The following is an 18,360-nucleotide window of genomic DNA, read 5'->3' on the forward strand; positions in this document are numbered from 1 at the left end:
TATTTCTGATCTTGTTCCTCTACCGCCAAACTCCAACAGAACCAGGGAATTATCCGTCAAATATCTTGGCAGCCAAGGTCCACTGAGAGAAGCTAATAGTCTAATCTGCTGGCGGTTACCGCGGCGGGAGTGTAACAAGAATACTGTTTTGTGGTGGGGTGATGTACTCACCACAGATCCTGCAGGTGCAAGCCTTTTAGCATGCCTAGCAAAGCACCAGTTATTTTGGGTTAAGTATGGAGTTGTGGTGGCTCCCTATCAAGACAACCCTCAAGGATACAGTTAACAAGCCCTGCCAACGTTATTGGTGCTCCTAGATAAAGGGAGACTGCCTCCAGGCGATCGGCCAAAAAAGGAAGCTCTATCGTCATTGGGTGCATATACATTCATAATGCATATTTCTGAGCTATCTAATCTCCCATGCAGGATAATATATCTCCCATCCGGGTCAACCACATGATGTAAATGCTGAAAGGGAACTCCAGGAGCTATCCATATAAGTGCCCCCTCGCAAACCCGGAATACGAGGTTGAATATATTTGTCCCTCAATCTCTTTCGCAAGGCCTTTATCAAATCTCCCCAAACATGGGTCTCCTGAAGACAAGCGATGCCTACCTTATATCTTTTTAAATAGGCAAATACGCATCTATGTTTTTCAAAGGCCACGATGCATTGAACATACCAAGTAATCAGTTTAATCATGTTGGTCTAGTTGATTTACAATGTATGCCCTGTCGCACAGCATAATTTCTTAGTGTGTTAAGTGTAATACTCATTTCCATCCAGACCTGTAGTGGTCCAAGTTTTCCAGACTGGCATCTAAGAAAAAGGGGCCCTGTAAACCATAACATAACTGTCCCAACTTCCCCCCTCCCCCTGGGCAATATCACATTTCCCTCTTCCTTTGAACTAAACCTGGTAAAACATGCAGATGTTGCCCCATTGCCCCTGTGAAATCCCAAGATTATAACCTCGAATAAGGAAATAAACAGAGAAAATACCCCCTGTAGGTCATCTGCCTCACTTCCCACCCTATTCAAAGGTAGTGACTAGTTAGCTGGCCAGGTGCGAGGGCTAGCCTTCAACTCCTTAGCCAGGAACCAGTCTCTGGGGGGTGAGCCCCCACCTTATATCACTGTTCATGCAGTGTGTCCCATGATATAATAAGTCTCTTTCTCCTTCCTCCCAACCCAACATCTCGGTTCAAGCTTACCGGTTGCCACCCATCTAGGAATGTCTTTTGAAGTTTCCAGCCCTTATTCTATGCTTTCATCTCGTGCCTCCTCTCAAGCATCCGTATCTCCGCTCGGCTTAGTGTTTGTGAGGCCTCCGGGTGCGGAGGGTCTAGAGTCTGGGATGACGTCCGACGCCTGTAAAGTTCCATCTGGGCACACTCTAATTCTGCTTGGGCTGTGGCTTTTAGTATTGTCTTGTGATTGTATGCGCTGACTCTGTTGCCTAGGTTGTCTGTGGGATCCGGACTTTTTCTGTGTCACCGTTGAGGGCACCAAACAGGCCCCAGGGGATCCCGTTGCATCAAGCTAGTCGCTCACTTTCCCTGCTGAGAAGAATAACATCGCTTTTCACCCACTTTTCGACTCTCCGATTCGCAGGGAATAAAATACTATGGGGCAGATTTATGTTGCACTTGCGGCACTTTTGCGCCGCCGTTGCGTCACTTTTGTGACGCAGCAGCGGCGCAAATCCTGCGCCATGGTGCGGGGTATTTACAACGTGACGCATCTGGGAGATGCGTCATGTTGTAAAGCCCTGCGCCACATGTAGGCGTTCCAGGGCAGGTGGGGGCGTTCCGGCGCAGGAACGCCTCCTAAAAGTGGCTGAGTGAAATCTACAAGATTTCACTCAGTCACTTTTAGGCCCATGCTGCGTCAAAACCCTGCGCCTGCTTGAAGCAGGCGTAAGGATTGACGCAGCATTGTAAAGATAGGGCCCCCCAGATCATTGCTGGAGCTGCGTCGCGCTTGCGACGCAACTCCAGCAATGCGCCACTTTTCGGCACAGATGCGTCACGCATCTGTGCCGTTTTTGCCCCATGGTGCGCCGCATTATAAATGCGGCGCATCCATGGTGGCGCAGCAGTGGCGCATAATAACTGGCGCATCCCTGCTGATATGCAGGGATACGCCAGTCGTCATAAATCTGCCCCTATATTTAAGATTCAAGTCCCACATACTACGCTTAACCGCCAAGAAGGAGCATCTTTGTTCCTGCCCACTTTGTGTATAGTCCGAGTATAGAGATCTGGTGGCCCTCATACGTTAACGGGCCATGGCGTTGGGTAAGCTGCAGGATAAGATCACAATCCCGGAAAATTGAGGAATCTTGCTATAAGGGCCCGAGGGGGTGCTCTCGGGGGAGGGACCAATGCTCTGTGCGATGCTCCACAGAAAACAACTTGGATAGTTTCCTTGGTGCCAGTGCCCAAGTCAGCCAGTCTTCAATAAACAGCTCTGTAGAAGGGCCCTCCGCTTTCTCGGGAAGTAACACAAAGCGGAGATTGTTTCTTCTGGATCGTCCTTCCGCATCTTCAGTACGGTCATCTAGGCATCCCATGTTTCTCTGGAGACTGATTACTGTGTCCCTCAAGGTATGGAGTTCCTTTTGGAGCGTGTCCACTGTCGACTCAGTGGCGGTGATTCTATCCGAGACCTTTAGAGGGTCACACCGTAGTAGGTTTACATCTATGGCAACTGAGTCGATTACATTTTTTAACTCATCCCTTGTGGTGTGTATGGCTTCAAGCACCTCCGTTATATAGGAGGGTCGGTCAGGATCTTGTGGTTGTTCATCTGTCTGAATGGGCTGAGCTTGGATCGGCGCCCCTAGGTCCAGGGGAGTGGCTGCGCATAATTAGATATTTTATTCGCCTGAGCCACCTTTCCCCCTTTTTCCTTCACCATAGTTTATGGTGTGGTTTTGCCTTTTAGAGAATACAAACAAGCCAGTCCAGTGGGGCACACACTCAAGTGTATTTATTGTGATGGTCACTCAAAGTTTAGTTAGGCTCACTTCTCATCCGAGTCAGTTGTTTAACAAGCGTACATTTACCACTCTACAGGTTCTTCTCTCGAGTATTTTAATACAGAGTGCCGGCAGTTACTATGGTACAACATTGATGTCACAGTTAGCCCAATTGTGTTTTTAGGATCAGTTCTGGCAATTTGTAATGGGACCCCGGAGCAGCACCCCTCCTGTCTTGTCCCAAGACCTACTTGCATTTGTTGTTGATCATGCGTGGCACTTAATTTGAAAGAGGTGTCTTCGGATGCGCAGTCATGTACTCCACGTCACAGCACACAGGTAAGATCCCTGGATGTGCTTCTACAGACGTCGGCCGCGGCGCGGTAATAAGGCAAAGATGTCAGCATAAGGGAAGCCCAACACAGTGCAGGGTATTACTGCGACAACGAGAATAACAGGTTGCTTTCCCCTGCTAAGTTTTCACACTGTAGTTCACCAACAGTGCTGTCCTCCTTTTTTATTTGCAGCCATCCGGTATGGGGCCAGGGAAAGGCTTGTGTTGCATGCCCGCCAGCAGGCATGAACCCTACGCTCTGGAGATATGGCACAAGTTGTTACTTTATCTCCCGGATTCAGGCCTAGGAGTGCCCGCGTCTTCTGCTCTCGTGGCCAGGAGTCCCACCCTCTTCTTTCTGCATCCACAGGTGGTCAGTGTGAGTGCCACGGGTTGCGGGCAAGGCTACAGCGCCACCGCTCCAGTGGGAATTAGTTTGGTCGGCAGTCTTCTGTTTTTGTGCGCCGTGGCCGGGCCCTCCCCGAGCCTGTCTTCAGCTCCCACTGTTCGGCTACATCAGTTTTGGAAACTTCGAAGCTCCGGTATTAAGTTTAAGCAATCGTTTAGGGAGGAGTTGAATGTCCTATTAGTATCTATGTGGTAAGGTGAATTTTACCACAGGCAGGATGTTTATGAATGGCAGGACGGTGGGAGCTCTCGAAGCACATGTCTACTCTACCATGAAGCTCGGCCATGCCCCCATAGACAGAGGATGTAGTATGGTTTAGACACTATTGAAAATGTCTCTATCTGAAGCAGTTCATCTCTATGCATGTCAAGGTAAAATTGCAACATTTTGTGGGATTTATTGGCCTAATGGACACTTTGCCTCCATCAATAGAAAGAGGTAGTTCAAACTCTAATAAAAAACTGATGGATAAAATGTGGTCCAGAGTTCACATCATGAAGATTTGGGTAGATTATTGCATTTTCTGGTACACTTGTTGTAGTGCACAGCATAGACAAGGGGTGCATGTTAGTGACTAAGATATTTAATTCATCAATGAACTACCTTGACATACAAAGGATTATATCTTATGTCCCATTTTCTTGGTATTCAGTAAATCATCTTCTACTGCATGGTTATTTCAAAGCAATTCTAAGATGAGATGCTTCATACTCTATTAAGAGCATATCATTTTGTATTAAAACCTTTCTCCTCAATACAGCTAAAATCCACAACATTGTATGGCTAGTATACATTTACAAAGAAAGTTTTGCAAATGGCAATTTGGCAATGTAATTATGCATGTGCATCCCTTTGATTACATCCAGTTTCAGTTCAGCTCTGATTTAGGGCAATAGTGTCTTAGAGCAGAATAAAACATTAACCTTTACAATGGCTAAAACAATGAATGTGTTAGTTTATTTTGTACCAAACACAGCTTGCGTCAGATTAGACAGTCTATCAATTCATCGGAAAACAATGCTTTGCTTAGTATTTCTTACATTGGCGAAATAAGGAGTTTGTAAACTATGGAGCCATTTACAAGTAGAGGACTGTTACTATAAGATTTGATCTGGCTGTCCTAGTCCACTAATGATTTTTGGAGTTAATAAGAAGGTATCCTTAAAAGGATTGACATTGTCACATTGAAATAAGCCTTTGTTGAAGCTGTGGCCTGGAAAGAATTCCCCTTCTTTCCCTTTTTGATACTGTGTTATTGTGATATTGTGTTGATGAACATGTAGAATTAACCAAAACATATTTAAATGTGCAATATGCTAGTGATCACTAAATATGGAGTGTAGTCCTCCCTCAATGGATTGGATGATTTAGCCTCCTCTACCTTGGCAGACTGATGGCCGGTGGTGACCCGCCAGACTCTGTATATGCCTGTAAGTCTGAAGTAATGAAACTCTTTGACATAATGTGTAAGATGTATAAGGATTTGTTTTTTAAACATAACAGTGCTGGTAAATTATGGATGGGTGGCTATTATACTGTGTTTAACTAGAAACTTTATCACACATATGTATGAGGGATTTTGTATCATATGCTTTGTATTTCAGAAAAGAATGTCCATTTTTAAGGATGCGTTTATTGTATTGGAAAAATATGCCTAGCACAGGTCAAGGAAAATTGCCAGAGTTTCAAGACAACCATTGACTATGTAAATTATTTTCATACATTTATGTTAAGTGGACATACTGAAAAACTAGCATGAATCCTGTCTTCGCAGACATATGTTCAACTTCCATGTTCTGTCAAAGCAGTTCTTAACCTTTTGCCTTCAGTGGACCCCCACTCAGTCCCAAGTATAAGACAGGGACACCTGCCTAAGCAATTTCTTTGGTTTGGATTTCAAAACACTCCACCAAAATATAAAAAAACAAGGAAACTTCAAAAAAATACACAAATCAATATATATTTTATTTAATTCACCAACAGAAAATATGCAAAGAAAATACTTTTTAAATTTAATGGGTGGTTAGTGCTTTTCAAAATGTAGTTTCACTTCTAAAAGATTAAACAATATGGTAGACTGAAGTATACCTCTTTGTCTTTTTTGCTCCTAATGCATGCTCTCTTTTTGTCGGTACATACCAGTGGTTCAATTGGGGCCACCAATCAGTCATATTATATTATGTTTGCTGTATCCAAGTTGCTGCCCTACATTAAGATAAGGATACCAACGTAATTTTTAGCCTCCAGTTTTTACTTTTGTCTCACTTAAAGGGTCTTTTAACATTTTCAATGTTGTTTTTTCTCTATATATAGTTAATTAATCTGCAAATATGAAATATTCTAAACAGTCGTGGATCCCCTCTACAGGTTAAGAACAACTGTTCTGTTATAATATAGATTTCAATCCACAAAAATGAAAACTAAATCTTAATTTATTTGTAAAATGTAATTTTTTTGTTATTGTTTGCTCTCATACAATGTTCTTTCTTGTTGTATGCAGTTTGGCCTCTGGGCTTCTTGGCTGACTTGGCTGGGGATTACAATTCTGGCATTCCTTAAAGTATATCACAACTACAGGCAGGAAGACTTGCTGGACAGCTTGATCGCTGAGAAGGAGCTACTTATAGGAAGATCGTCTTCCCGAACATCATTTCAAGATGAGAAAAGTGGCATGATTTAACTTTGATTGTGATTGAGCCTATCCCTCTTCTCATCAACTCTTAAAATTAACTGTGCAAGGTTACAGTTACTGTATGGTAATACAATTGATACATAATCAATCTTTAAATTGCTAAGTTTTTCCTAATGTAATAAATAATCTATATAATATTTTGAGGTCAAATTAATTTATCTACAAATTAGAATGACAGGACATCTGATCATCATTGTAGAAATGTGTGCAGCATGACCAAATATATACTTAAGAAAAGAGCTATGAATCATGTAAATTTGAGAAAACAAACACAGTATGTTCAGATATTATTCAACCTCTAACATGAAATTCTATGTAACTGGAATTTTCAAATCTGTTTTCTGATTGTACGTTAGAATCAATAATATTAAAAATTTACAATACAAAACAATATGCATGCAATTCAGCCAAAGTAATAAAGAAATAAGCAAAACATCATGACAAAGAAAGTTTTAAGGAGCTCTCTACATTCAAATATAATGAGGCAAATATTAAGGTGTTTGTTTGCTATTCCCAGGAAAATGGGTCACAGGCAAGATTTGCTTCAATATTGAACAAGTTTACAAGAAAAAGTGATGTAATCAACTTTGTGTTTTTTTCTTAGGCACACCAATAGTTCCAAAAATTGACATTGTAACAATGTACAAGTACTTGGAATTTAAATTATGTGGTAAAATGTTCTGCTTAATGACCAGTGGTCAGGAATAATTTTAACGTTGACCGTTCTGTTTTCTGTGACATTTTAACTAAATATCATTCAAGTTTTAGAAAGGACATTTCATTTTGGAGTTTAAGTGTTGGTTTGCTAGGGAAACAAACCTTTCCTTGTTCAGACTCTCAAGTATAAAACATTTGTTTATCAAAATTAGATGAATTACACTATACATCAATAGGAGGGAAATTATTTACTGTCTCTTTTGAAGACTTGATGTATGTCTTTCATATTGTTGATTAGACATAATTGACTGGGTTGCTTTTAAGGTGTACATAACAGCAATCAGTTACAGTAGTTTATTTCCTGCCAGCAATGATTTAGTTTAATCGAAACAAGTTTCATGTCATGAATTGTTAAAAACACAGAGGGGTAAAAAATTATTTTTGTACATAGTAGAATTATATATATTATTTGGAATTGAATTGTTTATTGTCTTCTTTATCTTATAGTCTGCATTACTGCATGCTTAGGGTCTGATATATTATATGTAGAAAACTGACCAGGGGCTGATATTATGTAAACAGTTTATGTACAGTAATATGACAATGAATGCTAATTTACTGCTACTTGTAATCTGATTCTTGGAGGCATGTCTCTAACTTTAAAACACACCAATGTAAAATACAATGTTTTTGTCCTTGTACTGTAGGAACATATTTAAATAATAATGAAGTGTGTATTGGTCTTATATTTATTGCTGTTATTGTAATTGTAATGGTAATTGATTTTATATCTCTTACTACCCCTGACGAGGCGTCAAAGTGCTTTTTGGGAAGTAGAACGCTACTCTGGAACCCAAAATGGATTAGTGATGGATTAGTATAGTGAAATTTGAGTTAATTTGAGCAGTGGACGTGCAAGTCTTTTAGGTGGATTGAAAAGGATAAAGGGGGATAGAAGAAGGAAGACTCTAGAAAGTGTTCATTGTGAGATCATAGTCTTAAGATGAGGTTTGGGGTGAGTATAAGGAGAGATGGAGAAGGGAAGAATTTCTAGAAATGAAATAGGTGAGATCATAGTAGTAAAATGAGTTTGGAAATTAGTCAAAGGAGACATAGATGAGGAAAGAATTTAGAAGGATTGTTTGGGAGATCGAAGTATTAAAATGAGGTTTAGGGTGATCCAAGGAGGGGTAGAGGACGGAAGATTCTAGAAAAGTTTTTTTTGGAGATCACAGTAGTAAAATGAGGTTTGGGATGAGTCAGAGAGTGGAGGTAGAGGATATATTGAGAGAGTTATAGGGTGAAATATAGGGTAGTGCATTAGAGAAAGTCAACCGATTTTTTACAGTAGGAGTAAAGTATGAAATGCACAGATACATAAGTACTTATTATCATACATATTTACTTTAAGAAATATACATATCTTAATACATACATATAATCAAATTAAATGTTTATATAACAGAGATTTGCTGTATGATTGTGTTTGAGTGTGGTGGTTATTTAGGAAAGAGCCAACTCTTGCGTAGTCTTCTGAAGATAAATAGCTATCTGTGGATCTTCTGTTTAGGGGTAAGGAATTCCATAGTTTGACTGCTTGACCAAAGAAAGATGTGTCACCTATGTTTTTTTCTTGTATGGTGCTATTTTGAGGCATAGTGCCAGTCTGTCTGGAGAGGAGGTTCCTTTGGTGAATGTATTTGGTGATTTTATTCCTGATAAAAGTGGTCCTGCTCAATGTATTGCTTTGTGGGTGATACAAAGCAGCTTGAATGTGGATCTTCTGGCAACCGATTACCAATGTAGGACCCTCAAGGCATGGAAGATATGGGCTTCTGGCTTTAAATTTAGAAGTAGTCTGGCAGCCGAGTTCTGAATCTTTTGTATTCTTTTCATAGTTGATAAAGATGATCCATGTTAGAGGCCATTGGCGTAATCAAGTTTAGACAGTATAAGAGAGAAACCTATAATTGTATCACTTCTGCTTTTAGACTTTATATTTTGATTAGTATAATCTAGTTTCACTATTTACCAGTGCAATAAGCATATACACTAAATAGTTCATTATTTGAAAGGCAACAGTAGAATACTATGAAAATATGCTATTAGTTTCATGGTAAATTAGTGAAAATCAGGGAAAATGAGAGTTTAAAAAGCAATGTACACTACTGGTGGTCAGACATGTGTAGATGAAGCTAATGAGGGTCTCTTTCTAAGGCAACTGAAACCCTTTGGCACGTATATAGAATGTAAACAAAGCTTATAGTCTTTCCCCAATCTAGCAAACTGCGGCAGTTATTCAGATCTTGCTAGATCGATACTCAATTGAATAACTTCCGGATTTCAGGTAGGCCTACTGTGTTACTGCTCCACTATGAGAGTACGACAGTTTGATTCTTGTCCAAAGCTTGTTGTAGCATTATTAGTGTAAATAAACCAAACAAATGTAGTTCTCCAGACATAATTTGCTTAGAAAAGAAAAATAATCAAAGCTGCAAATAAAACTCTACTTTTAAACATCAAACAATAACTAGTAATGGTGTATCAAGAACATATTCAGATATGGCAACTTGTGATAAGTGAAGTAAGTTTTGTTATTTAAATGAACTTTTATGTTTATCTTACCATGTGTTAGACACATTTTCTAAAATCACCCAAAGGTGCATCAGGAGTTTTATAGCTAATTAGTTAGAATGACTCTTCAATTTGGGAAAGCCAAGTCAGTACATAAGTAATTGCCTTCAGAATATTCATTCTTGAAGCAAACTCTACACATGAATGAAGATATGAAGATCTCAACATTCACATGTCCTTTTAAAAGTAAAATAAATGAGTAATGTAAAATGGTAGGCTGTCTTCACTGTACAATGTGTGAGAAAATTGGCAGAGATCATGTTGTTTCCTCCATTAAATGAATGTTTTAACTTCACAGAAACCATACTCTTACTCATATTTTGTGACATTTCATTTAAGTCATGTTTCTCAGGGACAGCTATAGGTAAAAACACAATGGCTACTCTACTTGATAATATTACATTGACATCATGTCACTGTTCAGATTCATCATCATAATCATCAATATTTGCTTATAGTTCAGAATAAGTTGTATGCAATTAAAGCCCAATTAAGGCTTTGTGAAATATAAAATATAAATGTACATGTACTAAATAATGTACATCTTTTATTCCTGGTATTGCCAATTTCTGTTGGAAGGAAATATTGTAGTACATGATAACAGTGACCTGCTTAGTCTTGTTCTCCCTCACAATCCATCACAAAACTAAACCCTCTGTGGTTGTGCGTATATTAGAAATTGCAATCAGATATTTAGTGAAATAGGTAGCATCAGTTAAAAGAGTGCAGCATGGAAGCAAAAACTCTAATTTACTAGTGAGTGTCCCATGCACCACAGCGATGTCCAGTTGATTCTGCCATCATTTAAGCCCCCTATAACCACCAGGTCCCCAGGCAAAATGTGGATTTATATGCAGAACAAAAATCATTCATGACTTCATGATCTTTTCTGGTTGTAAGTAGTTTTATGGGGTACAAATTTGGGTATCCAAAGAAAAATTCCCAAAGAAACAAATTGATAACAAGGCAAATCCCAATGGTGCTTCTTTCACATGCAGGGCTTGGAATCTCTGCATTTCATTTTTGATTTCTTGCCATATTGCAAATGTCACTTTAATACCCTGTGCCTCAGTTATCTAACAATGTGATGGATAAAAGTATTTAATTATGAGCCTATTTAACGTAATACCTATATAATGTTATTTTTATGTGAATTGTTTGTACATTTATTAGGATTATTAGGACTGTAACAATTAAGATTGTACCCAATATCATTGCTGCTGTTATTATTATTATTGTTGTTGTTGCTGTTGTTGTTGTACTATCGTTGTTACATTATTATTAGTAGAAGCAGAAGTGGTAGTACCATTAGTATTAAGAACATTATCTGTGTAATTGCTGTTCTAATTCTCCAAGTTCATGTTAGTATTCTTTTAATTATTATTGTTTTTGGTGTTGGAGTTGTTATTGTTTTGTTATTATTGATATTATCGTTATAGATATACTGCTATGTTATCGTGCACTAGTTGAGAATAACTCAAATTATCATATCTATATGGCTAGGTGATGCTTTATATTAGAAAAAATCCTCAATGAAAAAATTTCAAACATTCATGTGATTCTTGTTTAGTTTAGATATCCTGAGACTTGCAGTATTCTAATTTTCTGAGAAATTACCCAGTGACCATCTAAAAGAAGGTAAATGAGAATTGTGACTAGCTGTACTATTTCTAGGAAGGTGCACAGTTGTTTAACTTCATTTCACCTACTCTACCAAATTTTTGTAAGGTTTGACAATAGTTGAAATTTGTGTTTATGAATGTCAGCAAACATTTAGATTTGCTAAAAGAGAATGTGCTAAGCATATGATTGACAAAAACGTTTGATTATAGTTTTTCTTATAAATAATTGTATAATAGTTTATAGAGGCATTTATATTTCTAACATATTTACTTTAATCACTTATACTAACAATATTGTATAGCATTTACTCTCAAAAATATAATACATATTATAAAGTACAGTATTATTATATATTCTTAGTCACAATTAAAATTCATCCAAAATGTACAGATTGACATTAGCTTGTATATGTTAGTCAAATTCATTAAAGTATAGATTTGGTGGTGTATTTCTAGTATGGTTGGTGGAGGTTAATCTGTCAGGATGGTGGAGGACATTGTCCCCACCATGCCGAGGGACCTCCGTCCACCAATTGTAGTGTTATCTGGTATCCCAATTGACAACTCAAAACATTTTCATGAACCACCATCATGGCACTTCCTGTAAATGTTGTAAAAGTTTGACAGTTGACTTTGTCAACCATGACTGCCACCCGTCAAAATGCTAGAAAGTTTTTATTTTCTCGAATACAAACTTGCAAAGCAGGGATGGATGTTCTCTCATTGATGGGGAGTCATGTTTCTGTTTTTACAGTCCTTCAACACCAAGTTTTACCTTGTGGTGACAGATAGGGAAAAAAAGTATACCCATTCCTAATAGGGTGGATGATAGGATGGCTAACCTCTACTGGCCCATGCTCTGTTGGGCTGTTGGAGGAGTATGTCAGCAATGGAACCAGAGTAGACTATGTTGTTGACACACTTAAAGTCCACCCACCTCTAAATTGGATGGGCAGATATTGAGTTTGGCAGAGACGGAGTACCCTCTCTGCCAAACTCTAAATCATCCCCTTAGTTATTTATCAACCTTCAATTAGAGTACCATTTGGTAAATAGTACAAAAATGTTTATCGGCAATTACAAAAATATGAACAGTGGAATTACACACTTATTTTTTTATGCTTTCAGTGAGATCAATATTACAGAACCTACACACTTGTGAGGAATACCCACCAAACACACGTTTTGTTTACTAGAGGAATATACTTCATCCAAATGAGCACGTGTTGTTTACTGCATCTCTCTTTAAAGAGCATCTCTTTATATTTAAAAATTTCAGCCCCCTAAAGTGCATTATACAGAAGTAGTAGCTTACTTTATTGTAAACTGCAAAGCAATCTGCTTGTCTAGAAAGCCGATGAAGTTTGTTAGCAACATCATTTTAAAAAGCATTATGAAACAGACTTGTTACACAAAACATTATTACAGTTCAACTGCATGCAAAATCCAGCCTTGGAGGTCAGACTACTAGCATGTTGTACAGACATCAAAGCTGCTAACAGTCGAGTGAGCAGAAAACCTGAGAAGAACCCTAATGAGCCAGAAATCCCAACTGTCAATTTCAAGGTGATTTACCTCAACCAGGATTAAATGCCCTAGTGCAAATAACATATATCATCAAAATCCATTTTCACTAGATCAGATGAGTGAACTGTATAGTGGAATCTAACAGATGTACCATATAGAGTGGTTAGAACAACATCAACTCTTAATTTGAAATGTTTTAGTTGCAAATGCATCATTCCTTGTCGGAGCTTCAAAAAGTAATTGATTTTTATCACTTGAGAATAGCTTTCTTTTTCAATTCTTCTTCATCTTGTACATTTTCAGGCAAAAGGAACCAAAACACCATAATGATTAAAGCAAAAGCTCAAAGGAAGAAGAATATTTTTGCATTACCTTCTTTCTTACTACTGTGGAGGTGGCTATCACTGATAGATTTTTCTCCTTATTTTGACAAAACAGATTTACCAATACTACATAGCAAATGTTTCATTTGTTGTATTTCTCTGCTTGTTTCTTAAATGAGAATTAATACCAACTTTATTCCATTCTACTTTATGCACTTTTGCCATAACAAAGTAGGGCTTGTAGTACAAGTTAAGCACAGGACAAAACATTTGACAGAAAATTTAGAACATGCTGAATGAAAAATTGTCTTTGGGTCTCTCCCCGGTTGAGCTGTTACTTGTATGTGTTATAAAACATGTTGAAATTTCAACACAGCACAATTATTGTTATATATTGTGCATGTAATGTTTTAGTGACCTGCTCTGAATACTGTCACCAGGTGTAAGGGAACACTGATGCTGGCACAGGCTGAAAATATATGTAAATTAGCATCATCTGCACTTATGTAACATTAGAGAGTGGTTGTGTGTTTGCAGGGGAATATTGGAAAAAGAGGGTGACAACACTTGTTGCCAATAAACAAAAAGTAATCTATGGTCCTAATGCCCAGGGAGTTTCTTTCCCTGTGGCTGGTAGAGATTGGTTAATTTTTTCCTTCCTGCACCCACCTTCCAAAGTATCGTGGCCCCAGACTGCAAATTACACATTGGAAATCCAACTCTAAGTAGGGTAGGCTTTCTGACATTTAAACAAAGACAGCCTTGTGATGGATGGGTTGCCGGTCAAAGGTTTCCAGCAAAAGATCTAGCTGACATACTGTGCTTGAAAAGCTAGCAGGTTCCCACTTTCAAATGAGACAGCAGGCACTTCGAGTTTGAAGGGCAGTGACCTGCCATTTGACCATAGCGCTTCCACTACATCAAATGTGTGTCCCCCTACATACTGTATTTCACTGTATACTTTTTCAGCCTTAATAACAGAATGTTTGGCAGGGTAATTCTTTACCTTCATCGTTATTAAATTACCTGAATAAAGAAGAACTGTGCTATGGGTCAGTGCATACTAAGTTAGGACAGAAGGTGTGTGCAGGCAATACACAAATTTGGGCCAGATGGACGTAGCATTTTGAGCTTGCAAATGACCGAATTTGCAGAATCAGGCCATTTGAAACTACAAAAAAGCATTTTTATGTTTACAGAACCCTATTTTGTGACTTGGTAACATATTACTGAATCGCAAAATGGGTTAGCGATTCCGTATTAGGAAGGGCCTTTTTAAGGGCATCCTTTAGAATAGCGACTTGCAGTGGTATGTGTGAACATTCGCCTTTTACCACCTAATTCAAGTAGGTGGTAACCCATTCGTAAACAGGAAGGTGTCCCCAAGGGGCCCATCCCCTTTTTGAATGGCTGTAGAAATTATTTTGAGGACCAGCAGTGGTCTCTTGGACCACTGCCTAGTCTTAAAAAATTAAAAGAAAACTTTTCATTTTTGTTTTTGAAATGCGTTCTTTTTTCCTTTGGGATAATGGGCTGCAATTTGAAAAAAAATCATTGCTTTATTTAAACATGGTCTGCTGACCCCAAAGGGAACCATCCCTGTGATTTTTGCGATTCCCAATGGGTCATAAATTGCGTCCTACCTCATGAATTTTAATGAGGTAGGTCTATTTGCGACCCACTGGGAATCGCAGTCTAAACACAATGTAGTATATTGCTGTTTGCAATTACATAAATAGCGGATCGCAAAATGTCACTATTAGCTAATCGCAAACACAAAGGTATGTACATCTGGCCCTTAGTCTCTAGTAACCAGACTACGACGTAGAATTAATTAGTCCTAGAGATCTATTAAAGCTATTTTTAAATTCCACAACTCAACACTGATCCTTGTGATTGCAACCATTTTTTCTAAGCAGCAGGGGGTATAAAAGCTCTCTGTTTCCCATATTCCATGTGTCTAATAACCCTCTCTCTAATGTTACATAAAAGCAGAGGGTCATGGTATACATATGATTATAACCTGTGCCACTAGCAGAGTTTCCTTACACCTGGTGGCAGTATTCAGTGATGGTCAGTAAATGATTACCTTAATACAATGCATAACAATGGTTGTGTTGTGTTGAAATTCAAACATGTTTTATAATACATACAGGCAAGTGCACCCAAACTATCAACATGAGAAAGGACACTTTTTCATTCTTACGTTCTAAATGTTAGTAATGTTTTGTGATTCATTACTTTAGTCAAATCTTTTATCTTGTACCTAACTTGTACTGTCATACACAACCCGAACAGTGTTGCTTTATAATTTCCTGCATGATTAAAAAATATTGACACATGTTCTAGTTTCTTTTCATCTGCTGAGAAATACTAATGCATACCGCACTAGGACCTAAACAGAATATGTTTTCATTGCAAAGATTGGATGTAACTCTAATCTTAGTAACTTATTTTCCCTAGGTGCCCAAAATATCAGTTTTAAAATCAGCATTGTATAACACTTCCAGTATGCCTCATCTTTAATTAGTTTTGAGGTCAAAAACTAGTTTGTCCTGGGGAAAAGTAAAATCTGTTTGCTGAAATTAGCAACACAAATTGATGACCCAAGAGACGCTTGAGATAGTTCTTAATGATTTATTATCAGTCCTTTTATAGTACTCCTGGCATCGTTGCAGGCACCTATGACAAACATCTGATATTTTCCATGGAAACGTGATTGCTAAAGGTTCACAGGACAAAAAGTCATGTAGAAAAAAATGTACATTATAAAAATGTTTTTGCATTAGAATATCAAAATCATTCATAAACATCTGTAGGTCTTTGTCTTTTTTTGTCTTTGAAATGTATGCATTTAACTTACATACAAACTCTATTATGTTTTACGAAATGATGGAAATGGTCTGTGTATATTGTGAAAACAATATACAATTAAAAAAAACTATGAATCAAAAGATTGTAACTGGGATGAATAGGCCTAGTAAAAATACAGAATACCAAGCCATTTGTATCATATAAAATACACATCAAAGTTACTGAACGGCTAATAAAGGATTTCTAAGCTGACAATTTTGAATGTGCAAACTGACTGTATTAATTGTATCTTAATAACATACAATAAAAATATATTATAGTGTCTCTTTATACTCATACTTGTTTGCTTTGCCAATAGATAGATAGATAGATAGATAGATAGATAGATATATAGATAGATAGATAGATAGATAGATAGATAGATAGATAGATAGATAGATAGATAGATAGATAGATAGATAGATAGATAGATAGATAGATAGATAGATAGATAGATAGATAGACAGATTTAATGTCTCAAGGTAGAGTAACATACTGCAAAGTTTGTAGAATCGTACATTTGATTTATAACCACCTCTCTGCCATCCTTTGCCTGCTGAACATTTGCATGGCATATTTTGGAAAAAGTCCCTTTATTTTAATGTTTTCCATGTTTTTCTTGTATTGTAATTTTATACTGCTTATTGCCACTGTAATTTCTGCTACAGGTTACATATATGAAACCCAATGTATAAAAAATTATTGGTAAGCATACATGCTCGCATCAACTGAATAAAATAAATGATATTGTATTTATTCTGAGTTTGATTTTATTGCCATATTATGGGGCATATTCAGCAAAGCATTTTTGAGTTTGTAAATGAATACACCTGCAGTACAGCTTCACATTCTCCCAAATGCAAATTACTGAGGTCTTGGTGGAAATATTTACCTAAGTGTGTCCTATCTCTTGGACCAGCTCAAGTCTACTCTAGCCAAGTAGGGGGAACGGGTACACACACCACAACTGCTCTCTCACCGGTGTTGTAATTTAAACACACGATTGAAAAAACTAAGGTTAAAGTGGCATTATAGTTAGGTGTGGTAATGAGATATTAGCTTATTTTTTTAAAAAAACCTGCAAGTTATAATTAGCTCAGTAAACTATACTTGGTATATTTCAGTGTTTTTTTCAATCTAAAGCATACATTTTTGGTACTTCAGAACATGACTATGTCACTTTAACCTTTGTCTTTTCAGTGAATTTCTAGTGAATTGTAAACATAAGCTAAAGTCGTATTACCATACCTGTCTTTAATGTCATTTTAAACTTTGTTTTTGTCAGTGAATTCCAGTTTTTTTTAAATCATATTAGGTGAACTCCCCCTATGAGCATGGCTTTTGACTGTGTGCAGTAAGGTGTTGGAAGAAGCTAGGCCCTGTGCTCAAACCCCAGTGTGCGGTCAGCCCCCTGCTTCACACAGCCTTTGGCCATGCCCAGGGGGTTGGTTGCCAATCTTCCTTTGGATTTCCACATTTTATTTTATTTTTAACTGTCTCATTGTGTTGATGGTGGCCAACCTCTGTTATGCATGGCCTTCACCCATGTGCAGCAGCGGTTGGCCGCAGGGCTCTGTGCCAAATCTCCTCCACTTGGGTGGCCAAAATCTTGCTGTGCATGGCTTTCTGCTGCACAGTGCCATTGTACCATGGCCATACCTTAGAGGTGAAGCTTGAGTGGTGGTATGACAAGCGTACCTCAGTATCTCATGAGATGGCTGCCTGGTTCCCACTGTAATGGCAGCTGCAACATTCCTCTCTGAGTTTCAGCCAACTAATCTCCCAGTACTGAAAAATCAGCAGGGAGAAAAAGTTCCCGCGATTGAAGAACCCCATTTTTTTTAATTTATGGTAGAGAAGGATTCCATGGAACTCCTACTGGACTCCTGTGAGACCAACTCTCCAGACATACCTAACTTTCTAACATCTTCACGACCGCCACAAGAAGCTCTTTAAACATACAGTTCTCAAAAATGTCTGAATGGAATCATACCAAATAATGAACGCTTTCTGTGTAAAATTATATGTTTTCGCCAACTTTGTGCAATGTTTTGGGACCCATGTTCTTTCTTGGCCCTCGCTTTTTGGATATTTTTGTGGAGGTTCCTCAAACGGCGGCAAAGTTATAATAGCAAAAATAAACCCATTGCTATGGAAACTCGGATCTACCTGTAGCAACACATTAGTGACCGCCACTGTATGTATATATATATATATATTTCAGTGAGTGACCGTTTGTTTTCCCATGGTCACGAAATGAGGCGCACACTGGCAAAGTAAGTAAAAAAACAAAATATATATATATATATATATATTTATATGGAAA

General features: G+C 38.0%; 1 protein-coding gene across 1 annotated transcript in view; it reads left to right on the forward strand.

Annotated features, from left to right (window-relative positions):
• TMEM179 (transmembrane protein 179) overlaps positions 1-16,786 on the forward strand; it is a 159,786-nt gene extending 143,000 nt beyond the window's left edge. The window contains exon 4 of the mRNA XM_085626265.1: positions 6,227-16,786. Coding sequence (XP_085482391.1) covers positions 6,227-6,406 — 180 coding nt within the window. The 3' untranslated portion in view covers positions 6,407-16,786. The remainder of the gene's footprint in view (positions 1-6,226) is intronic.
• The last annotated feature ends 1,574 nt before the right edge of the window (positions 16,787-18,360 follow it).

The sequence above is a fragment of the Triturus cristatus genome, chromosome 9 (genome assembly GCF_964204655.1).
Source record: "Triturus cristatus chromosome 9, aTriCri1.1, whole genome shotgun sequence".
Taxonomy (NCBI): Eukaryota; Metazoa; Chordata; class Amphibia; order Caudata; family Salamandridae; genus Triturus; species Triturus cristatus.